This window comes from Neolamprologus multifasciatus, chromosome 6 (genome assembly GCF_963576455.1).
Source record: "Neolamprologus multifasciatus chromosome 6, fNeoMul1.2, whole genome shotgun sequence".
In the NCBI taxonomy this organism is placed as follows: Eukaryota; Metazoa; Chordata; class Actinopteri; order Cichliformes; family Cichlidae; genus Neolamprologus; species Neolamprologus multifasciatus.
The window spans coordinates 28,261,097-28,278,231 of NC_140444.1; the positions used below are offsets into that span (position 1 = coordinate 28,261,097).

Consider the following 17,135-nt stretch of genomic DNA (forward strand, 5'->3'; position numbering starts at 1 on the left):
CGAGCCCCAGCTCTGACAGTCTCGGTCGTTGTGTCCTTGGGCAAGAGACTTCACCCGTGCCTACTGGTGGTGGTCAGAGGGCCCGGTGGCGCTGGTGTCTGGTAGCCTCGCCTCTGTCAGTGTGCCCCAGGGCAGCTGTGGCTACGATGTAGCTTGCCATTCCCCAACTCTCTTTCAATAGTACTCATAGCCGTTGATCAGTGGTCATGAGACTTTACATTTTGATGATCTAGGAACTGACCTCCCAGTCCATTGTTCATTCAGTGGTGCTAGTTTCAGTCATTATGCAGATGTACATATATACTCATAACTCCACCTTACAGCTGACTGTTGTAGCAGGTAATCAATGACATTCAGCTCATGTGGATTTAATGATGATGGCAGTGAGGAGGATATTTTATCCAACAGTTGGAAGCTACTTGGTCACCTCAAAGATCACACTCTCCACATTTTACATCTTATTGTAAAATACTTTTGTCCTTGTTGTTGTTGGTGATATATTAACCTGCTCTGTTGCTTTTCTGTATATAAAACATCTGTTGCTCTGAGGAAGAGTTTTGGCTGCATTGTTGGGTTCTTCTGTCAGTGTTTGACTTTAACTTCCACTTGACTGATGGCCTTTCTTCACAAAGTATCCTCCTCACTGCATGAGCTCAGAAGTTAATAGTTAATAGTAGAAGTTAAACATGTAGACAAAGTTACAATTGAATGCTGCTGAAACTGCAGCAGCACTGTTCTGTACTGGGAATGAGTTTTGTAGCAGTTGTTGACGTATGATATATGACTCTACATTCTTAGTGTTACTTTCTGTACTCAGGAAGTGATGCTGGTTTAACTTCAAATTTAATTGTAATGTTTCTGTTTTTCTCACATGAACTTCTGACATCAGCAGTGGTGTAGCAGGAGTCTGGAGGAGGATATGTCTTCCTAAAACTTTGTTCATTAAGTGCTCAAATTTTCAATGCTGGGATGGCACCAGTTAACTCATTGTGCTGAAGGACTAATCTAAGTTGTCTAACTCTAACTATATGCCAGTACATCAGTGATCAGAGCACCGCTTTAACTGTTCTAACCTGCAGTGACTCTACTTTATGTTACAATCAGATAATTGAGGCCATAAAATAAGGAAAGTGTTACATGAGTTTCAGTGAACTCAAGTCTTACAGTAGCTTATTTTACTGGCTATTCATGCATGAACAAGTTCCTGTGCAGTTTTACAAAGAGTACAATTATCTAAAATTCCAGGCACAGTAACACTTATTCTACAATGTCGTGGCTTAGTTTGACTTGATCTCATGCCTGAATCAACTCTGTGCTCAGTTGTTGTAATGCTAACTTAACTGTCAGTGTTTTATTTTGATCTTTGTTTCCACAGGAGCGGGAACATTAGAAGCTGCTGGAGTAACTGCTGCTGTTCTGTGTTACATTGTTGTTTGTGAGATACAGTTTGATTTTAACAGTTTATGAATGTCATTATTTTGTTCAACATTAATTGTCCCAACCAGAAAAAAAGAGGATGTCCAAGGAACCTGTTAAGTCTGAAGACAGAGCAAACAACAGAGAACAGGTGAAAACAGTCACATCAGTGTTGTACAAATAACCAACATTGTGGTTTTAAACTTCCTGTTGGACTCACAAATCCTTCTTTGCTGTTGTTCTTTAACTCAAATACATTTGATCACATTTGTAGCTGAGATCTTTTTTCCTATACAGTGTTTACCTGATCAGAGACAGCCAGAGGAGCAGGATGATCTTCAGTATACCAGCATCCACTTCTCCAATAACCAGGCAGATCCTCTCTACTCCAACATCAGAGCAGCTCAGCCTCACAGACACATGCAGGAACAGGAAGTTACTGAGTACACTGCTGTTAGATTTAACAGAGGCAGTGCAGCCAAGAGGTGAGAGAGACTGTCCTCTCATGTCTAAGAAACAAACTCACTGCCTTTACTGTTCTTTTTCACCATTAATGGAAATGATTTCAGTTTATGCTACATCCTCCAAATCATGAAATGTTCTTCTCTGTTTTCAGAGACAGAAGTCAGGAAACAGGAGAGTCTTCATGTGCACTCTTCTCCACAGTCAACAAAACCAGATGAAGGGACGGGTTGATGATGATGATGATGTGATATTTATGTAGACTTAAAAAAAGATTAAGCTCAATTGTAGCTAACTGGTTCATAAAATAGTTGTGAAAATGTGTTATATTGTTGTGTTCAGCAGAAAAATGTTATTGTTGTGTATTTTCCTCTTCTTCTTTTTTTTGTATATTTGTTGTGTTATGTGACAGCTGTGTGCAGGAAGGAAAAGGACCCGAAGTGCAGACTCTGGAGACAGACATGAACTCAAAAGGGCAACAAAACTAGGAATACAAAATACACTTACACAGACAGAACACACAGCTAGATAAGGGTAGATCACAACACTGACAAACTGGAACACAGGGCTTAAATACATAGAGGAGCAATCAGGGAATGGGCAACAGCAGGGAAAAACAGCTGGGGCAAATCAGGCCTAATGAGACAGGGGAAGCAAAACCAGAAATATTAACATCAGACATGGACCTTCAAAATAAGTCAAGTCAAGTCAAGTCAAGTCAAGTCAACTTTATTTATATAGCACATTTAAAAGACATCAAGTGTCGGCCAAAGTGCTGAACAGAGGAATAATATAATAAAAGAATTAAAAAATTTAAAATTTAAAATTTAAAAATTTAAAATAAAAATAAAAAATTGTAAGACATGTAAGTAGTAATACACTTGCACTTTTTTGCCCCCCCACCCCCCACCCCACCCCACCCCACCCCACCCACCCCTTCCCACCTAGACAAATGGTAGGGGGGTGTAGTAAGGGTGTTGGCGGGAAACAGGAACTCCAGAGCAGGTGTCTTTTGTCTCTTCGAGAACTCTGAGTAGTAGCAAGGGAGTGTTAACCTTAAGGTGTGAAACAGGTGTGTACTGAGGCTACTTCATGTATGGGAACACACAGGGCGTCAGAGGGGGGTGGTTATATGAGTTTGTGTTTTTAACAGGGTTTTAATTTAATCAAACCATAGGGTTTTTTAATTAAACTATTTTTATCACTTAGGTGTATCTCGACATTCAGTTATGCAGACATATGTGTTCTTAAAAGCAATTCTTTGTTTTGAAGCTGAGTGGAGTGGAAGCTGTTTTGGTTCGCAGTGTTCCTTAACAAAGAGGGGATGGTTTTTTTATATACATCTAGTCAAAAGTGTTGGTAATAGTGTTTTAGTCAGACTAATTTTATAAATCTGACAATATCTCAGCTTGCTGCGATGCATGCAATTTATTTTAAAAACGGCACAAGTGGGAATTTCTTCTGAATGGGTAATGTCGGCATGTTCACAAGCGTTTTATTTAATCAATCCCCTCAGTTTTAATTTAACTAGTTTTTTCACACATCTACTGGGTTTCTTTCCAGGGTTGATGCGATCATTTTATTTTAAAATCGGGATTTCGGAATGTTGAACTAAGACAAAGCCGCCTAGACAAATGGTAGGGGGTGTAGTAAGGATGTTGGCGGGAAACAGGAACGTCAGAGGACCCCACATTCATCTATTGGAGGACTCTGGGAAGTAGCAAGGGAGTGTGAACCTTAAGGTGTGAAACAGCTGTGTACTGGCATTGTTCCTGGAGAAGGTATTTAATTGAGAGCCATGCTGGGCTCAGGGTGAACTCTGCATTCGTCGCGACAACACCATTTTCTTTGAGATCATCAAAACTAACATCGTTCTTTATAACATGGACATCTTAAACGGTAAGTAAAACAAAACCTATTATTGTATTTTTAAAAGTGTTATGTTAACATATTATAGGATATTCAAACTATCTTTTTCCTAAAACAAAAGCTTAATTTTTAGGAGTTCGGGAGAACGGCACAGGACCCTTTTCTTTAGAAACGGGTGCTTTTACAGATGGAACAACATCTCTAACAGGCACAAGGTGTGTACAGAATTACGCGATTTTTAAGCTTGCGATTGTTTTAAATTATATAATAACAGAGTTTTTCTTTGATTTGTTCCAGGGTTAACAAACTGAGCAGGAAAACATTCAGACACCGTGACCACAGAGCCCATCCTTACAAAAGGTATGTATACAACGGGATGTATAATTGTGTATTTTAAAAAAAAACAGCAAATGGGTTTAAACAATTCCAAATGTTCTAAAACCGACCGTTTTACACATACAGAGCCACGCCAGAGAACCTTATGTGTGGAGAACCAGGGCCGTCGGGAATAACGCACACTACAAGGTAAGCATAGGTATATATAAATTAGATAAAAAGAGATAGAGAGGGAGACACGCTTATTCTGTTTGAAATGGGTACATGTATAAATGTTTTAACACATATCTATCTTCACAGACTGCAGCACAGTACCCCACCTCATAATGATCAGGACACCGTACTCCAGATGTTTTTGGAATGTTTAAGCAGTATCGACCTCCCAGAACAACAAAAACCTGGAGCTTTGTGCAACAGTGGAGAGTCAGAAGCGATCTTCATCAGCGGTCCTGCAACACCCCCGAGTGAGTGCTTGCCTCGTGATTTCTCTGATGTTTTTGAGTACAGTATATCAGATTTCGATCTTGTTCATATACCCACCCCACCAGAATGTGTCAGAAATAGCATTGATTCACACGTAGATTTTGAAGACGACGGTATAACAGACTCTCAAATATCAGCGGCGTATGATGCTTACATGAAGGTTTCAGACGCTCAACCTGCTGAACAGTCATATAGCTTCATTAGTTGATAAATTATGTTTGATTGAAGCTAGACTCAATCAATACCACCAAGAAGCACAGGTACAAAGGCAAGAGTTTACCAAATTCATAAAAAAAGTGTGTAGTACATTAGACATCATCTGCAGCAAAATTTCAAGTCCCTGACTTTTAAAATCCAGACCATGGACCCTCCAAATAAATTATTTAAGCATAATAACGGAACCTCCACTCCTGTTAGATGTTTTGACTTAGAGACTTTTATGCAGTGGGCTGAAGAAACAAATAACAAATTAGACGATATTATAGCTAGACTTAATAGTGTGCCTGCATCAGCCTCATCTGATACACATCCTTGTCAGACTGTTCCTACGCCTGCTATTGCTGATGGGGCTATTGTTGTTGTTAATAATAGTGATAGTACATCAGGTAACTGTTGTTACTGATGCTAACCGTATTGCTGCTGCTGCTGGTGTTATTGAGTCTGTTACCGCTTCTACTAGTACTACAGACACACATGCGTGTCCGGGCACCGCTGCAACACCACACACCCCCTCAGTCATTGTAAATTTCTCACAAAGTGATACTATCGTGATTGAGCCCGTTGTGCAATCTGGATCTGGCAGGCGCTCCCAGCCACACATTAGAGAGATACCTAATTTTAATGCTCGCGAATTGCGTGAGCGCCTTGATTTTAGGGGTATAAGTCTTGATCATCCAGAACAAGTACCTGCGCGAGTGCGCGAGTGCTTAGCCAATGTGGTAGACCGAGCTGTGGCTGGATCTCAACAGGGCAGTGTTCTAAACGTGGTCCTGCGTGGCCCCTCGCTGGCTTCAGATGTTCAGGCTGTTTTAAACGCTGATGATCGGTATGATCCGGAGCTGTTTCTCGATCGAATTGCACAAGTTATGCAGAGTAATGATGAATCTATCGGTGATGATGAATTAGAGTTTATTGTCACGGTAGCTCAGAACAGTAGTGGTGGGGCTCGCTTAAGACTGGCACAAATCCCTTATGATGAGATTCTCTCAAAGAAAGGCAGACATTTATACACACCAAACAACACACACAACAATTTGTGCTTCTCCCTATGTATAGCACATTCATTAAACTCATCAGCCTCTGAGCTAGAAAAACTCGCTACAGCTAAACAGATGCATGCTGAAGTAGGTCTATGTGACACACAGCAAGTATCATTCACCGATGTCAGTAAATTTGAGAACCACTTCAACATTAAGATTGTAATCTATTACCACACAGAAGGGCGTAAACGCCTGGAATGTTTTTTCACACATGAAGAGCCAAACACAAACACGTTGATGATGTATCTCCATAATCAACATTACCACATGATTTTAAACCCGACCGCTTTTCTTGGTGCATCCTATGTGTGTAATTTCTGTTACAGTACATATAATACAGCATTACACCATAGCTGTAAACATAGATGTAACACATGTTATACACTCTGTCAACACCACAGGGGTCCCACAGTGAAATGCAGCGACTGTAACCGCATCTGCAAATCACAACACTGTTACCAGCAACACAAATTACCTGAATTAAAACACAACATGATCCCCTGTGATAATATGAAACATTGCATGCACTGTGGCACCACATATAGAGAATCCAAGAAATTGCCACACAGATGTGCCCAGCCTAGATGCGAGCACTGCCGCGAGCCTAAATTACCCGGAGACTCCGACCATCAGTGTTTCATACAGCCTGTTGAAAAACAGAAGCCTAGCGATAAATACATTTTATATGATTTCGAGACTAGGTACCACAACGGTAAACACGAGGCTAACTTTGTGTGTGCGTCTGATCTGAAGGGCAATAAGTTCACATTTAACACATTAAAGTGTGTGGAGGCGTTTGTGCAACATTACAGACGCCCAAGGTTTCGTGGGTACACGTTCATAGCACATAATGCATCTGGCTTTGACAACTACATACTCCTCGAGTACTTTGTCAGACAGTGCATAACACCTAGTGTCATAATGAGCGGCAGTCGTGTGATTTTGATGTATGACAGGGACTATGACCAGCGATGGATTGATTCGTTCAGCTTTTTGCCCATGGGCCTTGCCAAAATACCCTCTGCTTTAGGTTTTCAAGACCTGCAGAAGGGCCATTTCCCACACAGGTTTAATACGAGGGATAATGAGCATTATGTGGGCCCGTACCCAGACCCCTCCTTCTACGGCTATGAGCACATGTCTGAAAGCGATAAGGTGCGATTCATGGAATGGTACCAGGTTGCCTCACAGAATCCGTTTGATTTTCAGGCTGAACTCAGGCGTTACTGTGTTAACGATGTTGATGTCCTGCGTAAAGCATGCTGCATTTATCGTGACACGTTACTGGGTTGTACACAAGTTGATCCATTCATGTATACCACCTTGGCTGCATTTAGTATGGGTGTGTATAAAACGCTGTTTCTGCCTAGAGACACGCTCGCTCTCACGTATGACGGGGCATACGTTGAGCAGAATAAGACGTTTTCTAACGTCTCTATCGAATGGCTTCAATACGTGTCCCACACCACCAACAAAGTGGTAAAACATGCTCTCAGAGGAGGCGAACAGAGGGTTGGACCGTATTTTGTGGACGGTTTTGACCCCACAAGTAATACAGCTTATGAATTTGCAGGATGTTTTCACCACGGCTGTGTTAAATGTTACCCCGAGAGTGAAGTTAATCCTGTCAGCAAAGCATCCTATGGACTGCTGCATCGCATGTTTTGTGACAAAGTTGATGCACTGAGATCACAACACAGTGTGAGCGTAATAGTGATGTGGGAATGTGAATGGGCTGCCTTGAAGCAGACAGACCCTACAGTTGTGGCTTTCATGCACACATACAGAAAGCCAGAACGCATGAATCCCCGAGACGCCCTTTTTGGAGGTCGCACAAATGCTATAAAGCTGTACCACAAGACTGGTTGTGATGAAAAAATATTTTACTACGACTTCACCAGTCTCTATCCCACAGTGCAGTCTAAAAAAGACTATCCTGTAGGACACCCTCAAGTCATTTACACCAACTTTGACAAGCTAGAAAATTATTTTGGCTTTGTTAAATGCACAGTGCTCCCCCCTAAGGGTCTTTTTCACCCCGTCCTTCCCTACAGGTGCCACGGAAAACTGATGTTTCCACTCTGCAGCATGTGTGCTGAAGACCAAAACCAGCATACTGCATGTGGGCACAGGGACAGTGAGCAGGTGTTGAAAGGCACGTGGGTCTCATTTGAGCTTGAAAAAGCTGTTGAGAAGGGATACAAGGTTCTTGCTATTGATGAGGTGTGGCATTTCCCCAATAAGACCGACACATTGTTTAAAGACTATGTGAAAGCCTTCCTAAAACTCAAACAGGAGGCCTCGGGGTATCCTGAACACGTCAAGACACCTGACGAACAGAAGAAGTACATAGACGAGTATTATGAGAAGGAGGGAATAATGCTAGACCCATCCAAGATTTGTGTAAATAAAGCTGTTCGTAACTGTAACAAGCTGTTGCTAAACTCGTTATGGGGTCGTTTCAGCATGAGGTCAAATATGGCATCATCTGAGCTCATTACAGACCCTTCCAGATTTAGCCAGCTAATGTTTAGCGACCAGTACGACGTGCGTCAGTTTTGTTTCATCTCTGACGACATCGCAATGGTGCAGTGGCGGCATGCTGATGGTAGAGCTTCCCGTGTGAAGGACGTTAATGTCTTTGTCGGGGCCATGACCACTGCACACGCCAGACTCATGCTGTATGATTTGCTAGACAACTTGCAGCAGCGCGTGCTGTATTGTGACACGGACAGTGTCATTTTCACGGCACACCCTGGCGAGTGGATGCCTCCTCTAGGTCCGTTTCTGGGGGATCTCACAAGTGAATTAGACTGTGGAGAGGGTGGTGTGGAGGATTACATAGCGGAATTTGTTTCCGGTGGGCCAAAATGCTACGCGTATCACACATCGCTGGGCAAGACCCAGGTCAAATGTAAAGGCGTGACACTGAACGCACTAAACTCAAAAGTTGTCACCCACGACTCCTTGAAAGGTTTAGTCCACAAGTTTGTAACCAATCAGACATCAGACGCACACCTAGTTGCCGTGTCTGATAGCATCAGACGCGATAAAAAGAAGCTTCATTTGAAGAATAAAACCATTGTGAAAAAAGTTAAAGTTGTTTACAATAAGCGCCGTGTGCTCCCAGACTATACAACCGTACCTTATGGATTTTAAATTAGAACAGGGGTTTGACGCCCGGTTGCAGCACCCGTTCAGTATGGTGGTCAGCGGTCCCAGTAACTGCGGCAAGACTTTTTTTGTTAAAAGCATAATTGAAAATTCTTCCAGGATTATATCATGCAGCATTGACAATATTGTATATATATACTCATGCTGGCAGCCATTATATGACCAGCTTCTTAAGATAAGAGACATAAACTTTGTTAACGGTATACCCGAATCTCTTGCTGATGACACCCTTCTTCCTGCAGAAAAGAACAATTTGTTAATTATAGACGATGTAATGAACGATGCAGCTAACAATTTAGAAGTACAAAATGTGTTCACAAAGTATGTGCATCATAGGAATTTGAGTTGTATATATCTGGTTCAAAATTTGTTTATTCAAGGAAAATCCAGTAGAACCATTTCCTTGAACACTAACTACCTAATATTGTTTAAAAATCCGAGAGATAAATATCAGGTTATGCTTTTAGGTAGGCAAATGTTTCCGGGTAATACTAAATATTTTATAGAAGCGTTTAATGATGCCACATCCACAACATACGGGTATCTTTTAATAGACTATAAAGCTAAGACCCCGGACTATTTAAGACTCAGAACAAATTTACTATCAGAGCGTCCGGTTGTTTACATTCCAAAACAAAAATCAGCAAAGAGGTGAAAGGATGTCATCACGCATGCGGAGGAATCTGTCTCTGTTGGAGATGATATACAGGGCTCCTCCTACTCTACGCAGAGTTATTATTAGTAATTCAAACTTAGATTTTATCAATGCGCTGTGTGAGATAGCCTTTAATGTATTGCATGGTAACATTCCACTGACCAATCAGCAGTACAGACAGCTGAAAAAGAAAAAATCAATAATCAGACTGATTGCAGACAAAAAAATAAAAACTTTGAAAAAGAGAAAGACAATCAACCAATCTGGAGGGTTTTTACTACCGCTATTAGGGGCTGCAATCCCTTTCATAACCAGTCTGATAGCAAACAGGTGAAAATGGAACATGTACAAAAGATGTTTTTGGTACCCCAACACCAGTTGGACTTAATAAAGCAACAGCAGCAGCAGCAGCAGCAGCAAACAGGCAGCATCAGACAACAGTCTCAGAACGAGTTGGACAAGGAGATGTTACAAGTGTTACAAGATTCTGACATAGATGTGTATGAGAAGGCTAAAAAATACAGCGATATTCTCCAAAGATACCTTACCCTTGTGAGACAAGGTGCCCGTGAAAAGAATGTATTGTCTTTATCATTACCTGAACAATTTAACAGGGATGTGCAACCCCAGTCGGCGGACACATCGCCTGTTCATGGTGATGCAGGGGTGAGGGATCATGAGGGAGCGGAGAATGTTTTAACACACATACCTAAAAGGAGTAGGAGGAATGCAGAACTTATTCTATCAGCGGTGAGCCGTTCGCCACACTTGATCTCTTACAACGACAAAGGCAAAATTGTTGTTGATAAACACACCATCCCTGGTTCACACATTTATGATCTAATTAAAGGTGTCACAACCACACACACACCCTCTGAGGGTTTGAGACCTATCGGCTGGACAGAGTTTTTAAAAGCTGTCTCAGATTTAAACGTACCATTATCAGCCATATCTAACACAGGCATACGTAAGACCGTCGCCATGTATAAAACCGATCACACAGTGTCTGAAGACCCTGGTTTTTTAAAACACACACCAAAAAAGATCACCCCTGGCGGACCGCTGCGACATAGTACACTAAAAAAAATAAAGAATAAAAAAAACAAATTAAAGGGGGGTCCTGTAGAGTGGTTGGATTTTTGAATTCAGGTTTTTTCTTATTGCACCTGAAATTGTTTTTCTGCTAAAAATATTTGCTGTTTGGTGTTTTTCTACTGTAATGTTTTTTTTCACTTATTGCTGCTAAATTGTTTTGTTTTGTTTTATTTTATTACTGTTAAATATATTATGTCTTTATTACTGTTAAATATATGTTTTTCTTTTTTATTACTGGTTAATGTTTGATTTCTTTTATTTATGTTTAAACAATGTATGTTGTGAATCTATATATATATATATATATATTTATATACGAGATTTGATAATAAATACCATTGACTCGATTATCATGCTCTCATGTTGTTTTTATTATTCTCATTAGTACATGTCAGTATCCGCATTGCACACACACGTAATCACTGCATACAGCAACAGGTTGTATGTTGTTGACAAATCGACACACCATAGCATCATTACAAATTAAATCAGACCTATACATGTTAAGCAGACGCTCATAAGATACACCATTTTGCACATGATATAAAAAAAATACACAATGTTGACCGCATGTGATGGAGAAGTCGTTCTGCACTTGTTTTCCTGAATATAAAACAGTGGAACAGTTTTTTAGAAGAAACATCTTTATTGCTGGGGGAAAACTGTCTAACGAGTGACCAAAACTATCAAAAAAATAACCGCGTCTGTCTCTCGAAATATAAACAGCAAGCCAATGTTCCCCGGGCATCGTAGAAGGGTGGGTGTTTACAATACCCATAGCAGGGAGTCTTTGAAGCCGTTCAGTGGTTAGCTGATCATAGGCTAACACGCCTAGGAAATGTGTGTTTTTATTGATAATGCTGCCGATCACGGCTGATAGTTCTATAGTGTTCATGACCGTTTTTGTCTCAATAGTAGTCCAAGAGCACCTGTCTCATGTTAGATATTTCAATGACTGAATCAAATACCGAATAACACAAGAGGTTCACTGTACGGGGTAGTGGATTTCTGAAACGGGTTTCCAATCTCACGTTCCCAGTTTTAATTAACGACACATTCCCTGAATGTCCTTCGTCAGCTTCCAGATTGAAACAGAATAAAGTGTAGCCGTTACCAAAGTCAGCACGTGTAATAGCTAAGGATCTGTCCTTTAAACGTCTTCCTGTGGTTTGTATCAGCTGGTAAAATTCTCTGGTATAGTGTTTTCTCTGGAAATTTGGCTGGAATGGTTTAGCAGGATAAGCCTGACTATCAGCATATAAAGACATAAATTCTATATCACAGTTTTCAAAATGAAATGGATTACGCTGGTAGGAGCCAGTGTATGCTTCATTGTCTATAAATGCAATGATCACAAATTTAGGTATCCTACCCATAAATAAATTGTCATTTGTTGATATTCTAGCCCCTGCAGGTATGGAGAACGTCTTTAAAGACACTCTGTCTACCGTGTATTTTGCGTTTGCATGGTGCAATGCCTTGCTGTGTGCAAGTCTGACGGTCGGTGATACACTAACTTTCTTGACAAAGAGACTGGCTGAGACAATTTTAACTCTGTATGCATTGGCATCCGCTGTCATGAGAGCAAATTCGTCTTTAGAGCGCACAAATTTCAGTGACAGGTCGATTCCATTAAGTAACAGTTTTTCTTGAAAAAACAGGTCTGCATGTACTGGTGCAATCAATTCAACAATACTGCTATTTGCTGTGTAGCCACCTCTGGTCACCAGGCCCTGGTTCTCTCCTTCTATAGATGTGTCATTCATGTGTGATGATGTATCCTTACAGAATAACCCGGTGCTGAACTGTGTGTCTAAAGTGTCCTTATTATAATTGATAAGACATTCTATCACACCTCTGTATGGATATGTGTTGGATGATTGACTAATGAGTCGGTCTCCCAAATTAACATCAACTTGACTAAATATGCTGCATCCAGGATAATTAATAAATCCTACATTAGCGTCCCTAGCCAGGTTTGATCCATCAGCGTTTGTGATTCTTACACGTGTGTGGATATATGAGTCATTTAGATCCAGGTAATCTTCACCGGACGATGAGATGTAAAACTCGATCGGCCCTCCATCAGTGATTGCAGATACAGGTGGGATTTCGATAAATGTACTTTTCTCAATGCTAGTCTGTGTGTAGGGAACAGTAAACAGGTCCAGCTCTGTTTTTACACATTCTCCAGAATGACTGTGTAACAGTGCCATTTAGAATATGTCAAACGCTGCAGTTTTAGAACGACTGGTTCTGGGTCTTTTCACTCTGCGTGGCGGTGTCCGTTTGCTAGCTCTCCTGCTAGGTTTTGTGGTTTTACGCTTTTTAGACAACGGCTGCCCTGGGGGTGGGGTCTTAGATGGTCTGGGCGTATACACATACAATCCGCTACCGTCCTGCTTAGTGGTTGAGGGTCTGGTTATGTTGGTTATGACATCAGACACTATGCCCGATGCGGCTGTTTTTAGGTGTGGTTTGACTATGCTAACTCCTTTTTTAAACAGTGGTACAGCAAATCTAAACAAGCTGCGGAACAACCCACCCAGCCCTGACCCATATTGCGTACTGGTCCCAACATACCCTCCGAGCTCTCCACCAGCCTGTGATAAGTAGTATTTTACATATTTTGAGTCATCAGTGTTGTAGACGGCCATCCTTTTTTTTCAAAAATGGTGGGTTATCGGTCGGAAGTGTAACTTGACAAACACCTTGCCGTATAAAAAGGGTATGTGTTGATTTCGATCGTCTTTCAAATCAATTTCTATGTCGTCGATCAATGTCTTTGACACAGGTGTGTAGTGTGGGCTGTCAAATTGTAGAATAGGCAAGCGGCGGTCATCGTCCGTGATATTTATAGCTCTTAATAGCCTCGCGTGGGCGTCACCCACAAGCTGGTAATCAACGATGTCTGCATAAATAAAGATGTTATATTTTCCCCCGTATATGTCTGCGGGGTGCGGGGCATATGTGTTTTTATAATGAAGTACAAATGGTTCTCCTGTTTCGAATCCTAGGATTTCCGCCAGTCTCCCTCTAAATGTGAGAATAGTCCCCCTAGGTCCCATAACACAGGCATGGTTAGTAACTGTGTTGTATTGCATTTTAAGGTCTCCAGTGGTTTGGTACTGCTGACATTTAAAATTAAATTCTTTTATTATCTGTTCCACAGATGCATAATGACCCACAGACAGTTCGATCATGGTTACGGCGATGGTTCCATCTTTGACTGGGTCATGAATTTCCACTTGCGAATCTGATTGTGGAAAAGACATCCATATGCGTGGGTACTGTATCTCTATAACAGCGACCTCATACGGCTGATCCAAAACAACAGGTTTTGCTAGCTTTGTTCTAAAATTAGATGTCTTATTACCCGGGTAAACATGCGCCGAAGCATTCGAGAAGAGGCTTACATAGAACCCTGCATTGTTGTTGTTCTTTTTATTCATGCTTTCTCCGTCTATGCTCAGTGTTGAATGAATGTGTGTAGAGCTGCGTCATCTGAGTTAATCACGCCTCAACGATGTCTTTTTCTGGAATCCACGAATTAAAGCTGTCGGGCCATCCTAGCCATTTCACTAGCACATGCTTTTTCCAACCCACTTTTTTTCTAGCCAATATGTTTTCAATTTTAAATGTTTTGTTTTCATCAACAACCACACGTTGTATCTCAGGCTCATAAAATGACCCTTTCAATACCTCTCCTGCTAGATCCGCTAGTGTGTACACTGGGGGCTGTCTCCCTATACGTTCCTTGACTGTGAAAATCTCATCGGTGTAGGTCTGCTCGTATCCTTTTCGAAACTTTCCTCTCAGTTTTGATATTCGTACAGTGTCACCAATATTAAATTTAAAGCACAGTTCCTTCTGAGGCCTCGTTTTGTACAGCGCGTTAAAGACCGACTTCTCATTATCCTTATTCACCTCTGCCGGAGCCATTTGGATAGATCTGTGATAAGCATTGTTATATGCTTGTGTGAGATCTGGTATGACATCTACATATCTCCGGGAGTTGGCTGATGTTAAGTACTTCCACATTCTGCCCTTGAAGCTACGATTGAATCTCTCGACAATACTGCATTTAACCTCGCTAGCTGTTGAGAAATGCTTGATATTATATCGCTTCATTAGCTGTTTAAAGGTTGTATTATAAAACTCTTTGCCTTCATCTGTTTGTAGTTTCACAGGGATCCTACCCTCACTAAGTATATCCTCAAAAGCAGCTGATACAACATTCGCTGTCTTGTTTGTTAGGCATCTAACCCATGCGTATTTTGAGAATACATCTATACATGTTAGCAGATATCTCACATTATCATTATCTGCCACATATTCACACATGTCAACCAGATCGGCTTGAAACTGTTTGTTGACCCCTGTCACCAATACTCTATTTCTGGGGAAATGGATCCTCACAGGTTTATGGAGTGTGTAAGTGTCGTCTTGTTCTAAATAATGTTTGACCTGAGATATTGGAGGTGTTACACCTGATGCCTCCCCTGCCGCTATACGTAGCTTATTTAAACTGGCCAACCCCGCAGGATGGGCTGGATCATGATATATTTTATGCAATGTGCTTTCCATGACTGTGCAAACCACAAATGACTAAGAAATTAGTGTTAACACGTCTTTTTATTTAATTTTCACACAGACACAATCACACACAATGGATACTTGAACAGCACACATTAAACCAGGTGTCTCCCACCCCAGTAGTTTCCAATCATGCGGAGCATGGCTGGTTTAACACGGCGGGCGCAAGTACTTGCTTCTAGCAGGTTCACAATGTTGTCATTAATGGCGCATACTATATTTCGCTCTGATCTCAGTTCACACATGAGGTGCTCTGCAACTCTGCGGATTTGTGTTCCAGTCCCATCTGTGGTGTATGAGCGTACAAACAGCCGGATGGCTGGGATGAATCGGTCAGTCTTGAGCCTTATCATCACATCGTCATAGTAGGTGTCGAAGAAATACTCAGACAATTCCTGCAAGCAGCTGTGTTGCACCTGACTGGGGTGGCCTGTTTGGCATCCGTAACATGTCTCTTGTAGAAACTCATTCAGCGCCAACATCAACAGGTGGAGAGTTGCGAGTTTGATGTCGATTACAGTTTCCTCCCACAGGTCTGATATGAGGGGGTCCTGCGAGCATGATGGTGAGGGTGGTGGAGTCTGGGGAGTCGGGATTAGCAGCCCTATTGATGGTGACTCTGACAGGTCCCACGATGGCGTGTCATGCTCTGTAAAATGAAAACCACAAGCTCTTAATTTGTCACATAGATACACACGCAACCCCACACACACACCCGCACATTAAACCTACCAGTTTATTGTTTAGTTGTCGGAAGGTCTTATGATTTTAGGTTTGCACAGGGTAGCAGGCAAACCAGTCTTCGGACAACTCGCCAGATCGTCAAAAACAAGGCGTTTTCTAATACTCTCGTACGCAGTGTTGAGTCTGTCCCTCTTGATCGCGTCGTCAATCTGGCTAAACAGACGCGACAAACCTCTCCAGTCGCACCACTGTATAAAAAACAAGTCCTTAAACCATCTTGTGCGCTCTTCAAGGTTTAGAGGGTAAGGATTTAACCTCCAGTTTTCAAGCCCTCTGGAAGCAATAAGACTATCCCTGTCATCACACACACTGAGAAAAATAAAGTCTTCAGGGTTGCGATTGAAACGATCAGCCTCAACCCTGTAAAGCTCAGGGCCTGATGCACTGTTCCACTGGGAAACATACAGCACCTCTGGGAAGCCCACATTGTCCAGGTCCGCACACACTACGGTGCGGAAGAGCTTCCAGTTTTTGGTAGACATGCTTTGGGGTTCCCCCAAAACAATCCCTCGCCACAATCTACACTAAGCACAACTGTCCCTTCGGTATATTTAATGGTATACACATACCCTTCAGCGCCGCGATATTCTAACTTAAATACAGTCCCATCTACGGCATTTTCACAGCGTTGCTTTTTACGTTGAGGACCCCGGCTGCATACTCCTGTAGACATACCTAGAGCGGCTGTGGCATGGGCGATGTCCTGGCTGGGTGTCATGGTTGATACAGATGGTATTCTGTGCTCCTTAGGTCGATGAGTCGGTGGGGTCCTTAGCGCGATGTGTCTGTGCTCCTTAGGCCGTGGCGGTGATGCTCTTAGAATGTGAAAGGATCACTTTTATACCTATATAACCTAAGCCATCCCACTAGGAGGAGTCGTTACCGCCCAGAGGGTGTGTTTTCACACCTGAACGCGCATGCGCCGAGCACACCTGAACGCGCATGCGCACACGCACGAATCCGGCCAAACGGGGGGGGGGGGGGGGGGGGGGCAGGGGGGGGTGGGGGGGGGGGGGGGGTGGGGGGGGGGGGGGGGGGGGTGGGGG

General features: G+C 42.2%; 1 protein-coding gene and 1 long non-coding RNA gene across 3 annotated transcripts; both read left to right on the top strand.

Moving 5' to 3' along the window:
• The first annotated feature begins 1,445 nt into the window (after positions 1-1,445).
• On the top strand, positions 1,446-2,682 carry LOC146517198 (uncharacterized). Its single transcript, XR_014874395.1, has 3 exons — positions 1,446-1,567; positions 1,714-1,901; positions 2,033-2,682. It is a non-coding gene; the product is annotated as an uncharacterized LOC146517198 (long non-coding RNA).
• Positions 2,683-2,890: 208 nt separating this feature from the next.
• On the top strand, positions 2,891-13,613 carry LOC146517199 (uncharacterized). Of its 2 annotated transcripts, XM_085163746.1 has the most exons (3): positions 2,891-3,962; positions 4,045-4,107; positions 4,210-13,613. In XM_085163746.1, the coding sequence occupies exon 3, from the start codon at positions 5,130-5,132 to the stop codon at positions 8,982-8,984; it is 3,855 nt and encodes a 1,284-aa protein (XP_085019872.1). In that variant the 5' UTR covers positions 2,891-3,962; positions 4,045-4,107; positions 4,210-5,129; the 3' UTR covers positions 8,985-13,613. The 2 variants fall into 2 exon arrangements, with proteins under 2 accessions (XP_085019872.1, XP_085019871.1); XM_085163745.1 differs by lacking the exon at positions 2,891-3,962 and having other exon boundaries at positions 3,989-4,107.
• The last annotated feature ends 3,522 nt before the right edge of the window (positions 13,614-17,135 follow it).